The 22,033-nt window shown below is 34.3% G+C and overlaps 4 protein-coding genes across 4 annotated transcripts; all 4 read right to left on the bottom strand.

The window, feature by feature from the left end:
- Nucleotides 1-297: 297 nt before the first annotated feature.
- On the bottom strand, nt 298-2,942 carry LOC111023759 (Microsomal signal peptidase 25 kDa subunit (SPC25)). Its single transcript, XM_022301242.2, has 5 exons — nt 2,751-2,942; nt 2,498-2,649; nt 2,170-2,251; nt 728-870; nt 298-638 (listed from the first exon to the last, which is right to left on the bottom strand). The coding sequence occupies exons 1-5, from the start codon at nt 2,829-2,831 to the stop codon at nt 542-544; spliced, it is 555 nt and encodes a 184-aa protein (XP_022156934.1). The 5' UTR covers nt 2,832-2,942; the 3' UTR covers nt 298-541.
- Nucleotides 2,943-4,647: 1,705 nt separating this feature from the next.
- PXN (Mitochondrial substrate carrier family protein) lies at nt 4,648-10,783 on the bottom strand. The gene is made up of 11 exons (XM_022301216.2): nt 10,432-10,783; nt 10,265-10,342; nt 10,103-10,177; nt 8,690-8,820; nt 8,167-8,221; nt 7,462-7,572; nt 6,539-6,607; nt 6,364-6,468; nt 6,150-6,218; nt 5,884-5,938; nt 4,648-5,156 (listed from the first exon to the last, which is right to left on the bottom strand). The coding sequence occupies exons 1-11, from the start codon at nt 10,510-10,512 to the stop codon at nt 4,963-4,965; spliced, it is 1,023 nt and encodes a 340-aa protein (XP_022156908.1). The 5' UTR covers nt 10,513-10,783; the 3' UTR covers nt 4,648-4,962.
- A 4,177-nt stretch (nt 10,784-14,960) lies between these two features.
- Nucleotides 14,961-16,267, bottom strand: LOC148209252 (putative aquaporin PIP1-4). The gene is made up of 3 exons (XM_088117027.1): nt 15,518-16,267; nt 15,295-15,435; nt 14,961-15,212 (listed from the first exon to the last, which is right to left on the bottom strand). The coding sequence occupies exons 1-3, from the start codon at nt 16,160-16,162 to the stop codon at nt 15,120-15,122; spliced, it is 879 nt and encodes a 292-aa protein (XP_087973153.1). The 5' UTR covers nt 16,163-16,267; the 3' UTR covers nt 14,961-15,119.
- A 3,547-nt stretch (nt 16,268-19,814) lies between these two features.
- On the bottom strand, nt 19,815-21,215 carry LOC111023750 (aquaporin PIP1-2). Its single transcript, XM_022301230.2, has 3 exons — nt 20,500-21,215; nt 20,252-20,392; nt 19,815-20,164 (listed from the first exon to the last, which is right to left on the bottom strand). The coding sequence occupies exons 1-3, from the start codon at nt 21,145-21,147 to the stop codon at nt 20,072-20,074; spliced, it is 882 nt and encodes a 293-aa protein (XP_022156922.1). The 5' UTR covers nt 21,148-21,215; the 3' UTR covers nt 19,815-20,071.
- Between the last annotated feature and the right edge of the window lie 818 nt (nt 21,216-22,033).

Below are 22,033 nucleotides of genomic sequence, written 5' to 3'. Positions count from 1 at the left end.
TAAATTTTAGTATGCAATTTGATAAAATAAAAAATTGATACATCTTGTCATGTTTAAGGTGAACAGTTATCTTTTAAAATTGAGGACTAACATGACACGAAATAGAAAAATATTTTTTTGGAAGTAAGACATACTCTTCAAAGTTCAAGAAACTAGTAGATATAACATTCCATCGAAGTTCGTGGACCTAGTAGGCATAAACTTCAAAATCCATCCTTCAGATCTCCGCCTTACAGGTGACAGCATTTCAAGTGTTGATTCAAATATTATGTAATGGGAAAGAAAATTCAGCCAAGGTTTCAAGGAAAAAAGGCCAAGTCGCTTGTGGCCTTCAGATGAACTAAGAGACTTTTAAGAACAGTATTTCTATTAGCATTAAAGTGATTGAAAATGTAGGTTCCTGCTGTTTTGCTTCTAAAGCCTATTAATCATGGAAAAGATAATTAATGTCTGCTGGAAATCTAAAAGGGGCACTTAAAAATTGAAAGCAGATACTTTCCTCGAAAAATAGATCCCTATTGTATGAGGTTTGTGTAAGAAATCACTTGTTCTTCTTTGGTTCTCTGGCATAATCATCGATCAGTGCTTCGACATCTTTCCAGAAGAGCCCCTCAACTAAAACTCCATCCTTAGTGAACCTGCAAGATAGTGTATGTTTGGTTGGTAAATGTACAGGAAAATATTTGAGAGACTAGATTCCAGAATGTAGTGTAGAGAAAGAAGAGACCATTGAGTGACACTCTTGGTAAATTCCACTGGTTTGTTAGCGGAGATTGAATTGGGATCTGAACTAGATATGATCAGCGTGTACAGATCAGAGAATCTGGGCAACTTTGAAGAGACTACCAATCCTGTGCTGGTGAAGGATCCCTGTGCAGAGAAAAATTGCAACGCGATGATTGTTAAGAATCTACAAATGAATCAAATTTATCATAACCTATTAGCTTAAGCATTTTGGTATATTGGTAATTTAACATAGTATCAAGGCTAAGAGATAAACCCCTGTATTGTCATTTCCTCCCCATTTAATCTTGATTTCCACTCGCTAGGCCTTATGCAAATTTTCAAACCCACGAGTGAAGGGGAGTGTTAAGATATCTATAAGTGATTGAGTTTAGTCTAATCCATCTGCTTAAGTTTTTCAGTTTATTGGTGATTTAACAATGACCAATGTTCGTAACAAGTTCAACATGTATGAAGTTTCAGACAACAGGGTCATTCTCGTGCACAGAACAAAATTGGCTATCCTTACATTATGAGAAGATGGAGTCCAAATTGCCCATAGATTCCTAGAAAGTATGTGTACATGGTGGCACTCAATTGTCATATGTAAGCCTCCTATCTTCCCAACTCCCAGAAGTATCCTAATAACAAACTCCTTCGAAAATGGAAGTATAACTCACTAATACAAGATCTTAAAACAGGGGTAAAAGAAAGCCTTCCAAATTTCTTCCAGTCATGAGAAGCAAAGAAGTTGTTACTTCTGAAATGTGGCAGGGTACTCGAGAAATTGTAAATAAATAGAGAAAACCAACCCAGTGAGTTAACTTGAGCGCCATTTGACAAGGGGCTGTTAAACAGTTTGAAATGTAACATGAAATTGCAGAAATCAAGAACTATTCTAAAAAGTAGTTTCCTGTTTTTGTTTCAAACGGTCTTTAAAAATAGCTTTTAGGCAGCTAGAAAAGGTCAAAATTACGATCATTATTCACAAGCCAATGAAATTTGAAGAAAGTAAGAACTTCAGTTATTCTAGAAACGTGCCATCTATGAAAATAGACTAAAAGAGAAAGGGAAAGCAATTTTTTGAAATCAATGACCCAAACAACTGAGCTCCACAGTAATTCGAAACCGTTTAAACCTTCCAGAATACAGAAACTAGCTTAGAAGACAAAAGTTTTGTTAAGCTTCTCTGAAGTATAAATGCAAGTTCAGAAGTTATGATTAGAAAAGTAAAAAACTCATCACATTGGTAAAACTCAAAGAATCTCTGTGGTTCTTTGAGCTAAAAAAATTCAAAGCCCTAAATGTAGCCAGTTAGTCATTACCTAGCTCAAAGAAATCCCAAAATCATGCATGACTATTCATGATGTTAATGCTTTCTTTAGTGGTCATAAACATATAAGTGGGCTAGAAAGCAGAGTAATTCTGAACGCTATAGAAACTTACTGCAGGAGGATAGGTGAACAAAATTGCGTTCTTCTCCTTGGTGTAAACAATCAACTGCAAAATCCCATTGAAGACTACATACTTGCCAGAGTTAAAGATCACATGATAGCACCAGAAAGAGTACAATACGCTTCAGCATTCGAACATGACAACAGGAAATTGAGGGAAAGCGGATAAAAAATCCACCATTCGATCCAATGTCCATTCCCATAAGATAACGCCAATCAAAAAATGAAATTCAATCTCCCAGCGGAAGATCTAAATGTAGAGGGAAAAAAAAACGGTAATTCAGACAAATTTATACAACCACACGAAAAAAAAAGGATATAATATTATGCAGCCGATCAAGAAATCGCGATTCTCAGGGAACTTCTTTTTGTAAAACTGAGCCACCAAAGCTATGATTATAATAACAGTGCCCATGACCAATTTGACATTACTCAACCTCACATCTTCCACATACCCGCGACTGGTCACAATCTGCAACCAAACGCTCAAAAAACGGAAGATTTCAGAAAGAAACCTAGAGAAAAAATTGATGAGAAGAGGATCTGAAGAGAGGGCGGATGAAATTGAATTACCTCAGAGACGGATTCGTCGAGTATGTGTTTGATGGAGTGGTGATCTAAGAGATTGGCCTTCTTGGCGTTTTTGGTCGCCATTTTTGATACTTTTTTTTTTCTTTGCCTTTCAGTTCTCTTCGCAGTCCGCGGACTGGAAATAGGTTTTCAGAAAGAAAAAAGAGAGAGAGAGGAGACCGAAAGTCTTTTGTTTTTCATAATTAAATTTTGGAGGAAAAAAATTCAATTTCTAAGTAGGTATATAGTTTTTCACCTCTTTTTACTTTTTATATTTAATTTTTGGCTAATTCACCCATAATTTTAATGGGTAAAAATAATTTAAAACTCACGAATTTCAATAAAAATTAAGCTTGGAACAAAATTAAATTTGATTGACACTGATACGAACTCACAAATTCCAATTGAAAAAATAAAAAATCAATGTAATTTTTCTATAAAATTTTGTACAAACATATGTTTTACCATACATTATAATACTTTATTTTAACAATTTGTCAAACGAAAATCTAATCACAAGTAATTATTGTTCAACTTTTCAAATTTGAAGGCAAAGATTGTAGCATTTTTTAAAGTTTTTCTTTTAATTACAAAATATAAGAATAAGAATTTAATCTCACAATCTTCTTGATCGTACCTATTTTTGAACTGTGACAACACTTTTTAAAGTTTAAGATAATGATTGATAATATGAGCTTAGCTAAACCAATTAAGGCATTGTAAGTTCTAATATTCAGTGTCACATGTTGATGTATTAAAAGAAAAAAAAAAGGTAAAATTCGTAATTCTCGCACTAATCTTTGTTTAAAGTATAATACATTAAAAGTTGAAATTTTAAATTCTGCCTAGTAAATATTTAAGAAAATTTGAAGCCTGAACGGTTGGATTTATTTTTTAGAATTTTCTAAATATATATAGAAATAAGATTAATTTCTTAACTTCTATACATATATTCAATGGATGTATTTAAAGAGTTTTAACAGGCTATTGAATTTTTAGGATAGCTTATGTACAACGAAAGATTCTATTAATTTCTTAATTTTTGTGTGTTAATAAAAAAAAGATTTTAATTCTGCTACCTTTTTTTTATACAACAATCGAAGGTATGGAAGTTCGAACCTCCTATAATGGAAGAAGTAGGTGTCAATATAATGTTTACACCAACAAGCGTCTATGCTTAAGAAAATTTGTCCACGTGTAATACTTAAATAATTAATAAAACTAGTTTATGAGTTCATGGCAAAAGCTTATTAGACAAAAAAATCAAAAGTTCATCAAAATATTTGAAAGCTTATTATACTACCTGACGTGCTCCTAAAAGTTTAAGACATCCTAGTAATTTAGCCTTTTAAATAATTACAAATAACAATTCTAAAGAATAATTACAGTTCATATGGATTACTAGCATGAGCATGCTCTTATTTTATACCATCGCATAATAGATTATTAACTTAAATATTCATAGATTAAATCTAAAAAATCCATCAGTATTTTATTTATCTTATTTATTCTTGTTTTTTACAAATGATCTTTTAGTTTTTATTATTACATACTTGTATTTATTTGATTAGTATCACTTTTTTACTTTTTATTTTTATAACTGGGTGGGAGTCATATTTTTGCCCCCCTACGTAAAGGGCACCCAACCGCACCCGTCCAAAGACCTTCGGAAGATATCAAGAATTTTTTATATTGAGCTCGTCGAAAGAGTCAAGCTTGAAACCTCTAAGCCAGTATGATCAAGAAATCCTAAGTTATGGGCAGCTGATCATATCCTAAGTTATTGCCAACCGATCTGCCCGTTGGGGGCATAGGAACTACTATGACTTTTAATTTCAAAGATCAAATTAAAAACAAGAATAAACTTCAAACTTAAAAGAAAAATTGGGAAGATATAAGCTACATAATGGGAGGGTAATGGTCATCCTCATAAATTTATTAATCTGAGAGTAACAATATAATAATCTCTAAGTACAATAAGATTCCACATGAATCAGATATTCCTGCTATAACATATTGATATATTTCAATTGGCAATTTCCAGGCCAAATCTTATACCTATCTTTTCTAGGACATAATTAAATTTCCTAACAATTTTATAAACGTTTGGTAAAGAATGCTGCACTAAGCTGTATAAGAAAGATAGTAAGAGATAAATTGCAAGCTTGGATAACTTTCTTAAAGACCTGTAATGAGTCATATAGGAATCACCGGATCATTGAGGCTTTGATTTTATTCTACCAGCTGCATCCTTCGCAAGAAGGAACCGGACGCCCCGGACGAGTTCTTCCTTGACCATGAACAAGACAGCTGCAGCCAGAACACTCTGGACGATTTTCGTGCCCATCCCTTTGTAAAATCCATACAGTCCTTCGTATCGGATCATTTTGATGATGGCATCCAATGTGCCTGGATAAGAAGTGGGATTAGTTTGCAGGGGCGGAAAAATTGTTGACTTGCAGCATAGAAGAATGCTAAGGATAAAAATACTATAAGAACTCTTTCTTTCTACATCTCGACTATTCGACTATTTTCATGGGACAAATGCCTGACACTATTAAGGTAACTCGTAGGATATTAAAATCCAAGGACCATTATAATTTGAACCCATTCTCTTTGAGTCTTTTACCTTTATTGACCACTAGGCAAACCCATGATAGTTTACAAGTAATTTAAGAACTTGTAACCGATGAATCCAAACTAGACCAACAGGTTCGTCTTTGGAAACCTGCCATGCTCGCAAATATAACCATATGAAAGTCGAGAGGTCTACTACCACGCAGATAACTCGAAATCTCCTTATGATTTCCATCCCTTTTCCCACCAAATTTTCCCACTTTGCTTCCTTAGCTCTCCTTTTTCAATAATCTCTCTCCCCTATTGAATATCACAGACACAATGACCATAGCTGCATTTTCAAAGAATCATGTTTTTCAGCTTTTGGGCATCCAATTGGAAAGGAGACATTGTTGACCTATGAGAATTTAAGCTAACCTAAAGGCAAACCAAGACAGTAAAAGAACAAGCAGCAGGCAAGACTGGGAGAACATAACTACTTTTAACCCTCCCACCACTTTTTACTGGTGGAAGATACTATGTTCAGAATAACTGGGGAGATTATCGCACGAGTCCAAACCTTTATATTGATGTCTTTTGTCTCCAGCTACAATCTGTTTCGCTTGAAGCCTAGCCTGCAAAGAAAACAGTTGGATTAAAAAAAAAATTACTCTGATGCATGCTAGACGAGTAAACACGAGCTTCAGCATATAGCGCCAACCGGTATGAAATATGAGAAAAAATTAACTGAAACAGTTGTAAGAATGGAGCAAATGTCTTAAAACTGAAGCTTTTTTAAGGAATAGAAATGAAATCCTATTTTCTTCACAAGCTTAGAGAATTCACCTTCACAACTAAAAGAGGATAGGTTACTACAGTAGCTCCAAGTTTTGCAAAGGCACCGAGAAAAAATATCTACACAAGTAGTCAAATCTCAAAAGTGTTAGCTTGCCATGAAACACTGGAAAAACAAATTATAACTTATGAGTGGACAAATCAATCCCGGACATGATCAAAATGTGGTAATGTCAAGAGTTATAGAGGTCAGGGTAAAGGTTACCTCTAATGCAGTAACTCCATTGCCATCCTTGCGTAAGGCACGTCGTTTCTTCAATTTACTCAACATTGTTTCATACAGCATGTACTGTATAGAAGGATTGCTAACCTGTGATCAAGAAAGGATCATTTAGTAGTGTTTTCCTCATGTATAAACACAAAGTTTATTTCCCAAGTACCATGATCAATGTTGGGATTACTCCTTTCCAGAAACCCCTGATTCCAGCTTCATCGTAAAGTTCTTGAATCTGAAGATTGAATCACGTTTTTCAAAATCGAATAAACTCAGTCAAATGTCTTTAGTGGAGTCTGTTTGCCACGACAAGAAGGAGAAGAGACAACTTAAATGGGAGAAAAAACTTACTTTAACAAACAAGATAGAGCTGGAAGATATAAAAAGTGAAGAGAAAAAATGTTTATGTGATATCACTTGCTGACTAAATCTCTCAATATCGGTACATTTATGTCACATTCTTTCCCAACTCAGACCAAATAAAGAAAAAATGAGTACTGCTTTTGGGTTTGCACTCTTAAGAGCATCTGTATGTCTTGTCAATATATTGAGATATCGGTTAACTTCAGGGGGGACAACTGTTAGCAGTCATAATTTTCAGCTACTCAAAGAAAAGGGAACCATTCATATGTCAGCAAAAAAAATTCATTAAATCTAGAAAATATTCAATTCAAGGAAAATCAAATGAAATATTAAACAAAGATTTCATAACAAAAGAGGGGGAGGGGGGCTTCTCATGAACTTGAAATCCTCAAATGTCCTATTTTCAACAAATGGATAAGAAATTAACCCCAAGAAAAAGAAAAATGCTGATTATCCCAAATGAATCATAGAGTCAGATGATGGATTGGCGATCTACAGATCCAAATTTGATTCTGGCAGACAGAACCGGAGAAAAGATAAACTAATTACAGAGATATCGTTATAACTAAGGAACTCGTGGTAGCAGAATATTGCTCAAGCAGTTAAGTCCAGAAAAAACACGTCTGCCTTCGTTCTCACCCTAGCTCACAATTTATAGGCAGCAGATCATGCAATAAAGAGTTTACAGCTGCCATGGAAACTAGTACATGGATATTTGTTACTTACAGCATGAGTGGTTCTGTAGGATGGAGGATCAACTGCTGTTTGAATTATTCCATCTACAGGAGTCAATGGTGCTCCAGCAGGCAGAGACGGCTTTGAGATTTTTTTATGCGTCTGAAAAATGATATCACAAATCATGTCATTTAAAAATTTTCAAATCCCGTGCCATCTTTTACAATTCCGAAACTGCTTCTTATTGGAGTTTACTTCATAATGCTCCTTAGGGAAGTTAACATCAATAAGTGCAATGACAGAGAGAAAATGGAGCCAATATCTAAGGTGTTTGGCAACTGTATTTAGAATTTTGGATGTAAACCGATAAAAGTTTCAGAAGAGAGAGAGAGAGAGATTAACACGATTCTTTTTTTTTTATATGAAGATTAACACAATTCTTTTAATGGTTGAAATCCTCTCGAACCCCCCAAAACAGACTTTCTTTAAGATGAATCAAAGGTCAAAAAATCCAAGCCAAAAGTGGGAATTACATCAAGTAGAAGAAGCAAAAACCAAAATTTGGTAATAAAAAAAAAGGCAAGGCTATCTCATTAATAAAACAATATAATGGAAAAGGGGTTTGATACTATGCTGAACCCTTGAGGGTGACATCCCAAATTGATTTCCTTGTACTCGGATACAATTAGAATTCAATGAGTTCTCTCAAAATGGAAGTGCAAATAAAACAATATACGTGTCATAATATATTATTACCTGCATTCGTGTAACTACAACCCATATAGGATTTGTCAACAGCACATTAACACACCTAAAGAATGAAAATTTTTTTAGACAAATTATAGGGGAAGAACAAAGAATTGCATAGTACAGATGGTTAGGTAGTAGTTGTAATAAGTGACTTAATTTAATGGCAAACCCTTAGATGAAAAGAAGATAAGTTATTTGTCAGTGCCAAGGAAGGCAAACCTGTAGAAACTTTGGTTGGAAAGGAGCCATATGATTTTTTTTAATCAAGCAACTCTTGGGAAGACACCAGTTTCGGCAATAAACTGTTGGGCCTCTATGTTGTGCCCTTTCCCCCCCTTTTTTGTAATTATAACTTGCTTTTTTCTACCAGTTAGAGTAATTTTCTGTTAGCTCCCTTATTTCTAGCTGAGTGTTTCTTTTTCATTCCCTTTCTTGTATCCCTTCTCTTTTGTTCGAAAATGAAGGTTTTTTTTTATCAAAATGAAAATAATAAAAAAAAACTCAAATCTTAACGACTTTATAAACAAACCCAGATATGGCAGCCACCAGAAGAGAGGAAAGCATCCCAACTGATCCATCCCCAACCCCTGCCTTCATTCGTGCAAGAGAAGCAGCTTCAGCCTTGGTCCTGAATATTTGGTAGAAATAATAGTAGACACCCTACACCGACAACAAAAGTTTGTGCAAATGTAAGATACCACAGATGACAAATCTAAATAAAGAAAACAAACTTGTGCAAATGTTCAAATAGAAATCTCTTTCTTGTAGCCAAATGGGTATTTGTAACTATATACTTTCAAAGGGAAATGGTTTTTTTTTCTTTAAAATAAAAAATAAAAAGTGGAGGCATTAAAACAGCTACACTTATATAAATGTACTTTATCCTTGCTAAAATCAGTAAGCAGCTCAAGAAAAAAGTTGACATTCTTCCATTTCAATGTAATCATCACTGAAAATGAACGAATTAGATGTGTAGAACACCAGTTGTTGCCTTTTATATATATAATGTACGTGCCCTTTCTCTAATTCTAATCCATGAGCTCAAAAACATTTTTTTACATTTAATAAATCCCTGTCTAGCACCAAACAGCTCCATTTTTCTACACATATCTAGTGATAGAGGTTTTTTTTTTTTTTTTTGAGTACAGGTATAGAGCAACTAAAGCACAGAGAATAAGAAAGTAGTAAATATCAAATCTTCATATATAAATCATTTTCATAAATCATAACACTGGTAAAAGACAGGATAAGTTACTGCCAATATTCCAACAATAAGTTCAAAGTTAACTTTATTTTGAAAGAAATTATATAGTATAGAACTGAAAACAGGGAATTCAACATGACAGTATGCAGTATGGACGCTTATGATTCACTGACGTGCTGCTGGAAAAAATCTAATCAAAATATTTAGTTCACTTTGGTGAAAATATTAACCTTTTGTTTTCAACAACGTATTAATAGAACTCAATAACTTGAGCAACCTCCACAACATTAATAATTGATGCTACCTAATTAAGGATATCAAGTAATAACATGTTAGGGCCATATTCGAAAGTTTGGCAATAGAATTGGAAGAATTTCCTCTTTCATGAGACTCTCACGAGTCTATGTCATAATACCTTCCTGCATTTGTCCAACTAAAAGAGTGCATAAGGAAGAGAACACAGACTAGTAATTGTTGGAATCCTCTATAAAGTGACAAGACAATTTTTCACTATGCTTCCATGTAACTAAGGAAAACGCAAATTCTCCTCAACTGCATCAACAATCAAATTCTAAATGTTCTGCTGATCCGCTTCACACACAACAGAAAGTGAATCGCATTTTCCAATTCTAACAAAAATCAGAAACCAAAAAGCCCCACTCTCGCAGTAACTTTGTAACCAAGACAAATTTGACACTGAAATTCGAAAGAGTCAGATGGGCTGAAATGAGGTCTCACCTGAGAAGCAGCCGTACCCACCAGAGACGGCGCCAAGCCACCGTAGAGCCGCTCCCATCCTTCATGTTTTACAACCTGTTCACGAATCAACCAAAGAGCTGGTTACCAACAAGAACAGTATCCCTCGTTAACCATACAAACATTGAAGGAAATTGAGAGCACCTGGCACATCTGTTGAAATGTTCCAAGTTTCCTCTTCTCCTTCTTCACATCGCGCTCGGTTTGCTGACGGGTATTCACCTGCAAGAACAAACCAAAGGCCTCTGGCATGAACAAGGGAAGAAGAAAACAAATTACAGCGCCATAAAGTGGAAAGTCGAAAGATTTACAGTTTGAAGAGGGTATGTGATGAGCTGAGCAATGATCCCTCCTCCAGCTCCGGACAATCCATTGATCAAGGCGTCCGACATACTTTCCCGCTAAAACCCAGTAACAGAAAGGGGGGAAAAAGGGTATATCGTGATTCGGAAGAAAGAAATTGGAGCGAAATGGGTGTTAATTTCTGGGGAAATCGAAGCGAAACAAGAGATCTAATTCATTCGCGGAGAGCAGAGAAATAGCGTCTACGACTTCGGTTCTAGCCAAATGAAATTGACATTTCGATGGCGTTTTGCTAATTCTTGAACCTGAAGATGGGAAATTACGTATCATTTTCCAGAGAAATTAAAGCGAAAATTTTTTAAGAAATGGTAATGGTTGAATGTTAATGGGTCTTAATTAAAGATTAAAACCTTTGGGCTCTTAATTTAATTGTGTGTCTATTTTCGAACATTCAAATAAAAGGAAAAAGGAAAAAAAAAAGGTTCGAATAATTATCCATTTGACTATCGTATATTAATTTAGATAATTTGATTTTTTTTCAAAAAGTAAAATAAAATAGATATTAAGCAAGACGTGGAAGGAAGGAATTGCGAATTGGTGAAAATTTGACCATTTTACCCTTTAGTCTTGAGGGTATATCAGTAAATATGAAGTCAGCGTCGAAACCGATCGAGTGATCGAGTATATGTCTCCACATGCTTAACTTCTTGGGACGTGTGCCAGTTCTTGGCGCTTATAGATGGGATTTTTTTTCCTTTTAATATTGGTAATTTTGAAAATTATTTTCAAAATAATACAATCACCAAATTTGTTCGTGGAATAATGTTAAAATGAAAAAGAAATTCTATCACCAAGTCATCTCGAAGATGACTTCCAAATGTGGTGCTTTGATAGCGTCACGGCGGATTAAAATAAATTTTTTTAAAAAATCAGAATTAGAGACGACCTACTTTGTATGGTCGTCGTCTAACATGATCGTTTCTATCACCTCTTATAGAGACGACTGACTGATATTGCATGACCACACCACCTAACCTGATCATCTCTTTAACACACTGTATACACATCTTTAACTAACATAATTAGTTACTTAAAAAAACCTACCATAATTAGTTGGGTAGAGTGGGTAAATAGTCAATTTTTAATCTAAAGTTTGTAGGTTTAAATCTCTATAATGCAATTACTTACGATGGCAGCCAATAGTTTCTTCCATATTTTTGCAAATCTTCTGTATTTTTTTTTCAATATAATTTTTATTGCTAAATATTTTTAAGATTATGTTTCTCTTTTACATTATGTTCCTTTTAACTTAATGGATGATCAAATGCACGTCTTATCATCAATTTTTTCTTTAAAATTGAGAATAAAATATTGTTAAAAAATGGATGATGATTAATTATATACCCTATCAATGATTTTTTTCCCTTCTAATTTAAGATTTTCTTATAAATGCAAAACAAAAATACATTCAAAATACTATACGGATTTGGAAGGAGAACATTGTACTTAACACCACCATTTATTGTATAAAAAAAACATTTATGAAATTAACTCAAGATTGATAAATGAATTTAAGCCAACTTGAGTATGGATGAAATCAAGTTGAAGATTCAAAACTCTCCTCTTCAAATTTATTTTACTTGAAAAAATAAATAAATTTAAATATTAATGACAATTAACTCATAAATTTAGTTTAATTTTGTCTACTACTTTTTGGTAGAATAATATGTGGGAGTGGAGATTCGACATGATTTTTTAATCGAAAATTTATATTTCCATTATAAATTCATTTTTTAGATGACAAAAATTCTTTTTCTTTTTTTCCTTTGTAATTTTTCCTCAGAAATGAAAAACAAAAATACCTTTAAAATAGGAAGGGCTAGTCAATTGTCAAGAAACCAAAAGAAAAAAGAAAAAGAAAGAAAGAAACTATACATATTTGGAGTACAACCTTTGTATTCTAAAACTACCATTTATAAAATTATCTTATGAGAGAAGGTACGTAAATGAATTTAAATAGTTTCATTTCGTCAAAAGCAAACTTAGCTAGCTCAACTGTAATTGACGTATCAAGATTTACCATATTGGTAGTAACTAACACACTTAATTTTAATCATAATTGAAACATACTGTCCAAATTTGTTTAATTTTTAAATGTAACTAAAATTGGAATAAATTATTTTAGAGTTAATGTCGTGGGCAGAAAGATATCGGGTACGGCCCATGAAAATACATTGGGCCAGCCTCCTGCACCTAAGCCCAGTCCATCAACATCGTGAACTTAGTAGAGGGCTTAGTCCATAATTATTGAATGGCAAGATTGTAGGATCAAACGATTTCAGTATTTTTTTTTCAATTTACTCTGTTATTTAAAAAACTTTAATTTTGTCTTTTATATTTAAATTTTTAATTACACCATTTTCGTTGGAGAATATTAGAGGAATAAAAAACTTGCATCTCTTACAAGGCTCTATTCATCTCCTAAATTTAAATATCATGTCATAAATCTATTATTATCAAATTTTAACATTCATCCAAGTAAATGGTATATTTGAAAAAATGTTGAAACAATAGCATTCTAAATTAATTTTTTTAAAACAATAGGAACTGAACTAAAAACGTAATCAAATATTAAGGGTTTTAGCCAAACAAATACTCTCATATATAACTCGTAGACTGTATTTCTATATACTATTTTGGGGGCTAACTGTCGGAGATCGACCTGTTCTTAAGAAATCACTAGGCCGACCTGGCAGGTCGGCTCCAAATACTTGGAGGCGGCCAAATATCCCTCAGGCATCATATCCAAAGATAATGATAGCCCGAAAGTTGCTATGGATCGATGGACACGGGGAGGTCACTCGACCGAACAAACCAATATCTTGATATAACAGCCAGTAGGTAGCTACCCCCTTGACTATTATAAATACACTCTCACTCCATCAAATCAGGTATGAGAATCTGTCTGAAGTTGTTCTATCTAAATTCGGATTCTTAACTAACTTGAGTGTTGAAATGTCCTGCCTGTTTTTGCAGGTATCACGAAGAGGCTCACTCCAGACCAACTTACCCTGACCAACAGGTCATTCAGCAGGACCTAGGCAGATTTTGGAGTCAAGATACTACTACCCCAATTTACCTCCAAATGCCAATTTTTAGATGAAAGTCTTTTGCATTTCTCTTAGTTATTTCTTTTGTGTTTCTTCTTTTATAGTTTCAAGTTAATAGAGGCAGGAAGTATAGAAATCACAAGTTAATTTTCACGTGTTAGTTTTGATCTATAAAACTTATCTTTTGTAACTCCTTTTGCGCCATTTGAATTCAAATATATCATCATATGTTAATTTAAATTGTATAAAAAAATAAAATGAACCTTTAATGAAGTGGGGAAAATGGAGGGTGAATTATTGAAGTGTAATTAGGCTAAATAAATAATATAATGAGGTTGGTAATGAGTTATTGGTAATAAAGACCAAAGTTTTAACTAATTATTTTAGGGCTTTTATCTTATATTTATAACTTCTGTCACTATTATTCAACAATATCCTCCCACCACTCCACAGATAGAGATGGAGAGTAGTGGGATTGACAATTAGGCTCTAAAATTGACTTTTACGTAACGAATATTCTCAGGGAAAAAAAAAAACATGTATAGTAACGTTTAATTTTTTTGCATATTCATGATCACGATAGGGACCTACTTTTTTCTTTGTGGGGTGAAATATTCTAATATTTCAATTTTAAGGATATATATTTACTTTTTTCAAAAAAAAAAAAAGAAAAGAATATGTATTCACTTTTTATTCTTCAACTCCAAGCGAGTTAACGTCCACGAACCGAACCCTTAACTTGGACAAATAGTAAAATTAATACTTACAATTAATTATGTTAAGCCTTAAATTATCCCTTAATTATGACCATTCTTTAGGTATAAAAATCTTAATATAACCCGTTGAATTAGACTAAGTTGAAAGAGTTTTTGTAATTTAAATCTAATAATTTTGTAATTAATATATTATATTAATTTCTTGGTAAACGAATATTATATATATATATATATTCTCATCCATCACTATCTAATTAATTAGTTCCACCCACTTTTGTTTACACCCAAATAAATTCTATTTTTCCACCAATCTCATCTTGAATACACTTCCCGTATTAACAAATTGTATGCATATTATAGAATTATCCGATCAAAACGCAACTAGAAGAGTCCTATAAATTAATATCCATGAACAGATGGGATAAGAACAGAACATTGCAGAAATTGAAATGTGGGGACACACAGACAGACACAGACACAGACACAGACACCTAATATTTCAAAAAATTTCAAAACCCTACAATAATTCAACGACATTAAAAAACGACAAGTCGCACAGAGCAGGTGGGAGAAGAGTGGCCAGTGGGTTTCATTATTATTATTTTTTCCTTTTTCCCTTTTTCTTTTTTTCTTTTTTTAAATTTGACCACACATAGCTTCACAGCCACACATATAATTACAGATAACAACATCGCTTCACGCACAAAGACAAAAACAAAACTAGAAATTAAAATTAAAATCAAAAAGAGAGAGATGGTAATAATAATGATACAGTTTGATTAAAATTACAACAGTGAAAAAGCATAAACGGCCGGATTTGAAGATTGGGAATTTTTGATATCCAGCATCGGACGGCTGAGATTTATTCGCTCACTTGGACTTGAAGGGGATGGCTCTGATCACGACTTGGTGGTACAGAGCGGCCAGCGCGGCGCCGATGAAGGGTCCGACCCAGAAAATCCACTGCAATAATCAAAGAGATAAAGTTTGTCAGAGAAATCCAACGGCTGAGATTGAAAAATGGGGTTAAGGTTAAGAAACTGACGTGGTCGTCCCAGCCTTTGTCCTTGTTGAAGATGATGGCGGCGCCCAAGCTCCGGGCCGGGTTGATGCCGGTGCCGGTGATCGGAATTGTGGCCAGGTGAACCAAGAACACGGCGAACCCAATTGGTAGGGGAGCCAAAATCTGCCAAATTTAGTGAATCATTTTAGGCTTTAAAAAATATAAATAAATTACTATTCAAATCTTTTTAGGCTTTTTTACTAACCGGAACGTGGGAGTCTCTGGCGCTACGTTTGGCGTCGGTGGCGGAGAAGACGGTGTAAACGAGGATGAAGGTGCCGACAATCTCGGCGCCGAGGCCGTCGCCTTTAGTGTAGCCGGCGGCGACCATGTTAGCTCCGCCGTTGAGCCTCTCATAGGGCTTGGGTTGGAAGCCCTTGACGACGCCGGCGCCGCAGATGGCGCCGAGACACTGCATCACGATGTAAAAGATGGCCCTTGTCAAGGACAGCTTCCTGGCGAGGAAGAGGCCGAAGGTGACGGCGGGGTTAATGTGGCCGCCGGAGATGCCGGCGGTGCAGTAGACGAGGGCGAAGATCATGCCGCCGAAGGCCCAGGCGATGCCCTGGATTCCGACGGTGCCGCAGCTGTTGCCTTTGGCCTCGTTGGTGCGGGCGACGCCCATGACGGTCAAAACGGTGATGTAAAGGAAGAGGAAAGTGGCGATGAACTCGGCGATTCCAGCTCTGTAAAACGACCACGAAGTCAGCTCCTCCGCCTCGAACAGCGGCGCCGGCGGTGGCTCCTTGTAGTCCTTCGCATCGTCTTGGCTCTGCGCCGCCGTCCCAATCGGCTGCCTCTCGTTGAACTTGTTCGCTCCTAGTCTCACATCCTCCTCCTTCCCTTCCATTTCGGTAAACTCCTCTGTTTCTCACGGCGGCGAACGACAGACGGCGGAGAATGGTGGTGGTTTCTCTTCTCTTTTTTTTTTCCTTTTTTTTGGCTGAGAAGAGTGACGAGAAGAGTTGTGTTATATAGTGAATTTAGTGAGAATATAATGGGACCCACAACCCAGTGAATTTAATTATTTTAAAAAAATTAATAAAGTCACTATCTCCATTTTCTTACTGTTGAAAATTTTATTTAAAAAATAAAATTACTTTCACATTTATCTCTATTAACTATCAAATATTCAATTAAAATTGAAGAAAATACATTATCACTGGCCAGTACCTAAATATTTTTTAAAAATTTACAAAGAAATACTTACTTCCTCGTCAATCAAGATCAATTTGATTCTAACCCTTGTTACATGTTTAACAATTAAAACTAAAAAATAATAAAAATTTTAAAAATAATGAGCTGTTTTTTTTTCACCGTGTTGGACAAAATTGATTCTAACAGGCGAGGAGTATAATTTATTTTTAAAATTTAATTGTTTATTTTCACAACCGACCAATCATTTTTCTGGGGTTTTCTGGAGGGATGAGCATAATGACAGAGTAGCCCCGGTCGGTTTGGCGGATAATGATTGATCCACGTGGCGAAAGATGAGCCACAAGGGCTGAAGTAGAGTGGACAATGGGGTATAGTGCGGCCTCCGCCGCCCACCGTCCATTTGGACCAGATCGATGATGTGATGTCTCGAAGATTATGATAAGGTTTCGATCGTAATTTGGGTGTTTTCTAAGGGTAATTGTGGAAATTGATATGCAGCGGTGGTTACGTAAAAAATCATCATGTTTAGCTCGTGTTTGGTCATGCACATGGAAGGAAAAATGAGCGGAATTTTGATTTCATGTGTACTATATAGTTTGTTTCTTTGCCCATTTTCTTAGAGGACTTTTGGAAATTAGATATACGTGATGATTGTGTATTATAGGGAGACGAGTTTTCATTTATTTATTTATCATCTAAATTAACAGTAGAGTTATTTTTGTTTCATTCAATTTTTGATATATCAATAAATCTTATATGTAAATTAAAATTGTTTCTTAGTCGAAAACCAATTTAAAATTGTTTCGTTAAAGGTAGGAAACCAAAATTACTCTTCAAGCTCTAAAATTACCATACTAAAAATTATCACTTTATAATGTATATCTATTTTAGTTCATTATACTTTGATATAATATCATTATTAAATAATAAATAAAATTAAAGCATAACTTGCCATTAATTTAAATAAACAAATGGATTGATAAAAAAGTAATGGACAGATTTGAATATGAATCAAAGTTCAACGGGTTAAGTCGTATATTTCATCCCGAGTGTGTTAAATTAAAGAAAAAACACTTTTTGAATATTATGGTGGCAACTTTTTCTAATAATAATCTTGTATTGTTTAATATAGTTAATGTTGATTTGTAAAACTTAAAAGGTAAAAGGTTGTTGCATAATTTAAGTCATTATTACCATTAAAAAAAAGTCAAAACTTCAATTATAATCTTAAAAACTATACTAGATGAGGAAAGCAAAAAATACATGAACTTTGGTTCAAATTTTTAAGAGTATTTTTGTTCAAGTCTTCTTGAAACTAAAAAATGTTAAATCAAGGTTAACGGGTTGCACTCAAACTAAGGTCCAATTAAATAAGTATAATGGTGTCAATTCAAATTATCAATAGATTTCGTGGAATTTCGAATTCAAGATTTTTTAATCGGAGTTTATAACGTATGTTTTTACAACAAATTCAAATGTCTTATTTTAGAGAGAAAAATAAAAGCTAACGAGCCCTTATTGATTTTTCCATGTGTTTTTTTTTTTTCATTTCTGTTTTTTGGAGAAATGACTTTTCTATATGAGTATTGACTGCATTCCTATTGATTTATTTAGGTTACCATTAATACATTGATAGGTATACAATTACGAGTCCTATCAATATTTTTGATCCACTGAAAATAAATTCATAATTCAATACAATAAATATTTTTAAATTAGTGAAATGACCTCCATTAAATTACAATCAAGACCTTCTTCAGTATTCCAATTGAGACAAATATTGAAATTTTAAAAATGGTTGTTAATTACGTCTTTATCTTAAACTATATTTAAGTTGATTTTACAATTAAATACACTTTTCATCGTTTTAGAAAATTATAATAACTAAACTACCTCAGCTTTAATCATTTAGCAATGAAAAATACTAAATTTCATATTAGTGGGAGTAAATGGGATATTAGGCTAAAATTTAAAATGTGAGTTAAATATAATATAAGTTTCTAATATTTGAAGTAATTCCCAAGTCTTTAATTTTTTAAAAATTCCAAAATTTTATTTTTAAATGTATTAAAAATTTTCAAGTGGGATGTCCAAATAAGATCTCTACATGTCTAAAAATTTGCAATTAAAAATTTAAAACAATAATTTAATATGCATTATTAGTTTGTTGTTAATAAATCTCGTCTTTTCATGCAATGACTTAATTAAGAAATTTTAATAAATAAAAAATAAATTGATAATTTTAAAAGATTAATAATTTAAAATTACCTCAAAGATTAGGACTATCTTATATTTTCTTTTACTATTATATATAAATAAGATAGGGGTGAGCTGATAATAACTTATGTTATCATTATCAGCCAAACGCAACGCATTTAATATAATAATCAAGATGATGAGGTTGTCTCTTTTTTTTTTTTTTTCGGCTAATAAGTTATTTAAAATAATCACAAAACATTTATTATGTATTTGGAATTTATAAAATGGCAACCATTGGTTAGGTTGTAGCCGCCAGCTGATTCTTGGCCATGGATTTGTAAAGCTGACAGGACAATCACATGACATGGCATCATCTGATTGGGCAGCCTTCGTTTAAAAACGGAATTTTTTTGGCCTATTAGGGTTTTTCTAAACAGAATAATTAGGGTAGTTTTGAGAATACATTTTTTTTAACAGAGTTTTGAGAATAATCAATAATTAAGAAAACAATGAATTTCTGCGAATTTACTTACAGGCTGGGTAAACTCAATTATAAAAATCATGTTTAATCAAATTCCCTACAATAAATATTCATTTATTTATTATGATTAAAACATAAAATATACAAATTTGAACTTTGTAACCGTATATAATTGTATTCTTAACAAAACCGTATATAATTTGGAGTACATATTTAGTGAACAAGAGTACTTAAACAATTAAACCATTGGTCTTCTTATTTTTTTAACATCTAATCTGAGGTGCAATAACGACTTTTTTATCGGATATATATACCACAGTCAGTTGAACTACTTCTAAGTTTGACAATTATAAAATTCTTCTGGATAGGTGTGCTCTAGAATAATAATAATTAAGAGGATACAACGACTAAGAGACCTATCTCCTGCCATTTTCCATTTTCTTAATTTTTTGGTTGCCTTCCGCTTTCTGAGTTTTATATTTTGAAAATTATGTTTTATTTTTACTTTGGAGTATTAGCCAAACTAAAAAAAATTGAATCTTTTTAAATTTAGCTTTAAAATGTAAATAATAAAACAAAGAAATATATTATTTACCCACTTAATTTTAAAACATTAGAAGATCACAAACAAATAAAATTGTTACCAAACGGAACACATGTGGAATAATAAAAAGAAAAACATCTTATTAAGGGAAGAATTTACACAACACCAAACCATCTTATTACGAATACATAAATCATGAACAAAAGCCTTTCTTGATGGATTTAATTTACGGGTTCATTTCACAATTCATACAAAGATGCAAAAGCGTAGAGCAACAATTAAAAGGTGTTGGAAATTTGATTTGAACAAAATAAAACATCACCAAAAGCCTTTTTTTTTTTTTTTTTAAATTGTGTAGAAGAAAGAGATGTTGATGATCACTTGGACTTGAAGGGAATGGCTCTGATCACCACTTGGTGGTACAGAGCTGCCAGTGCTGCTCCGATAAATGGTCCAACCCAGAAAATCCACTGCAATTTTATTTAATTTAATAATTAAATTGGGCTCTCCGAAATAAATAAATTAATTAATTAAGATTTAAGAAAGGAGAAACTGACGTGGTCATCCCAGGCGAAGTCCTTGTTGAAGACGATGGCGGCGCCCAAGCTCCGGGCCGGGTTGATGCCGGTGCCGGTGATCGGAATCGTCGCCAAGTGAACCAAGAACACGGCGAACCCAATTGGCAGGGGAGCCAAAATCTGCCAAATTTAGTGAGTTTTTTTAGCCTTTTTAACCCATGAATTACCACTCAGTGTCTAAGGCTAAAAATATAAATAAATTACTACTCAAATCTTTTTTTACTGACCGGAACGTGGGAGTCTCTGGCGCTTCGTTTGGCATCGGTAGCGGAGAAGACGGTGTAAACGAGGATGAAGGTGCCGACGATCTCGGCGCCGAGGCCGTCGCCTTTAGTGTAGCCGGGGGCGACGAAGTTAGCTCCGCCGTTGAGCCTCTCGTAGGGCTTGGGTTGGAAGCCCTTGACGACGCCGGCGCCGGCGATGGCGCCGAGGCACTGCATGACCATGTAAAAGACGGCCCTGGTCAGGGAGAGCTTCCTGGCGAGGAAGAGGCCGAAGGTGACGGCGGGGTTGATGTGGCCGCCGGAGATGCCGGCGGTGCAGTAGACTAGGGCGAAGATCATGCCGCCGAAGGCCCAGGCGATGCCCTGGATGCCGACGGTGGAGCAGGTGTTGCCCTTGGCCTCTTTGGAGCGGACGACGCCCATGACGGTCAAAACGGTGACGTAGAGGAAGAGGAAGGTGGCGATGAACTCGGCGATGCCGGCCCGGTAGAAGGACCAGGAGGTGAGCTCCCCGGCCTCGAAGAGTGGCGCCGGCGGTGGCTCCTTGTAGTCCTTGGCGCCGTCGTCTTGGCTCTGGGCCGCCGTGCCGATGGGCTGCCGCTCCGTGAACTTGTTGGCCCCGAGTCTTACGTCTTCTTCCTTTCCCTCCATTATGTTATTGATTTCTTCTTCTTCTTCGGAGATTAATGGTGGACTGGTGGTGCACAGCGTCGTTTTAAGGGTTATATATAGCGCTTAGTAATGAGAGCTTTTGAGGAAGGTAGTGAAAAATATTACGAGAATGGAAATTGGAAGGATGATGGTGGGCCCACGCCAGCTCTTTCTTATATATATATATTTCTTTTAAATCACTTTTAGATTTAGCAATTATTTTATTTTAATACCTTGAAATTTGGTTATTGCAGTTTCAAAAGGACTCTTTCTTGCCAACCTAAGCAAGCTGATCAACACTGTAATTAGTACTTATCTCAAGAGTTAATGAGTTCGAATATATCTTTATCTTCATTTGTTGTATGAAAAAAAAACATCTATTTTGGTCTGTTTGTTTTCAATTTTATCTCATTTTTTCTCATCGTAATTTTACCATTACATTTCACTAATAATAAAACTTCTTGAAATGTTGTCTATGTATTTTTATTAAAGAGTTTTTGTTGGGTATAAAATTTGTGTTTGTTAGAATTTTGCAAATTGGGAACTAGCGTTCTAAAAGTACAATGATAGAATGGACGTTTTGATAGTATGCGACCTAAAATAAAATAAAAGTTTGATAGACAAATCAAAATGAATGTTTGGGAAGTAAATAGATCAAAATGAATCCAAGTCAAAAGTCAAATGCCAAAATATTGTATAAACAATTTTCATCTACCCACACTCTTCTTAAAAGTGTTGTTGACTTGACAAACAATAAACCGAGGTAGTATGAAAATTTTTTCATACTCTCGTGAGCTAGTCTTGTGATATGTAAATTTGCATACTTACTATTACTGTGTTTTTTACAACAAATAAGAGAGAAGAACCTCGGAAGGAGGAGAGAGAA

This window comes from Momordica charantia, assembly GCF_013281855.1.
Source record: "Momordica charantia cultivar OHB3-1 chromosome 9 unlocalized genomic scaffold, Mcharantia_2.0 BLBB01000009.1, whole genome shotgun sequence".
NCBI lineage: Eukaryota > Viridiplantae > Streptophyta > Magnoliopsida > Cucurbitales > Cucurbitaceae > Momordica > Momordica charantia.
Note: the sequence above shows the minus strand (reverse complement) of the source record. Positions and strands in the feature narration are given on the sequence as shown.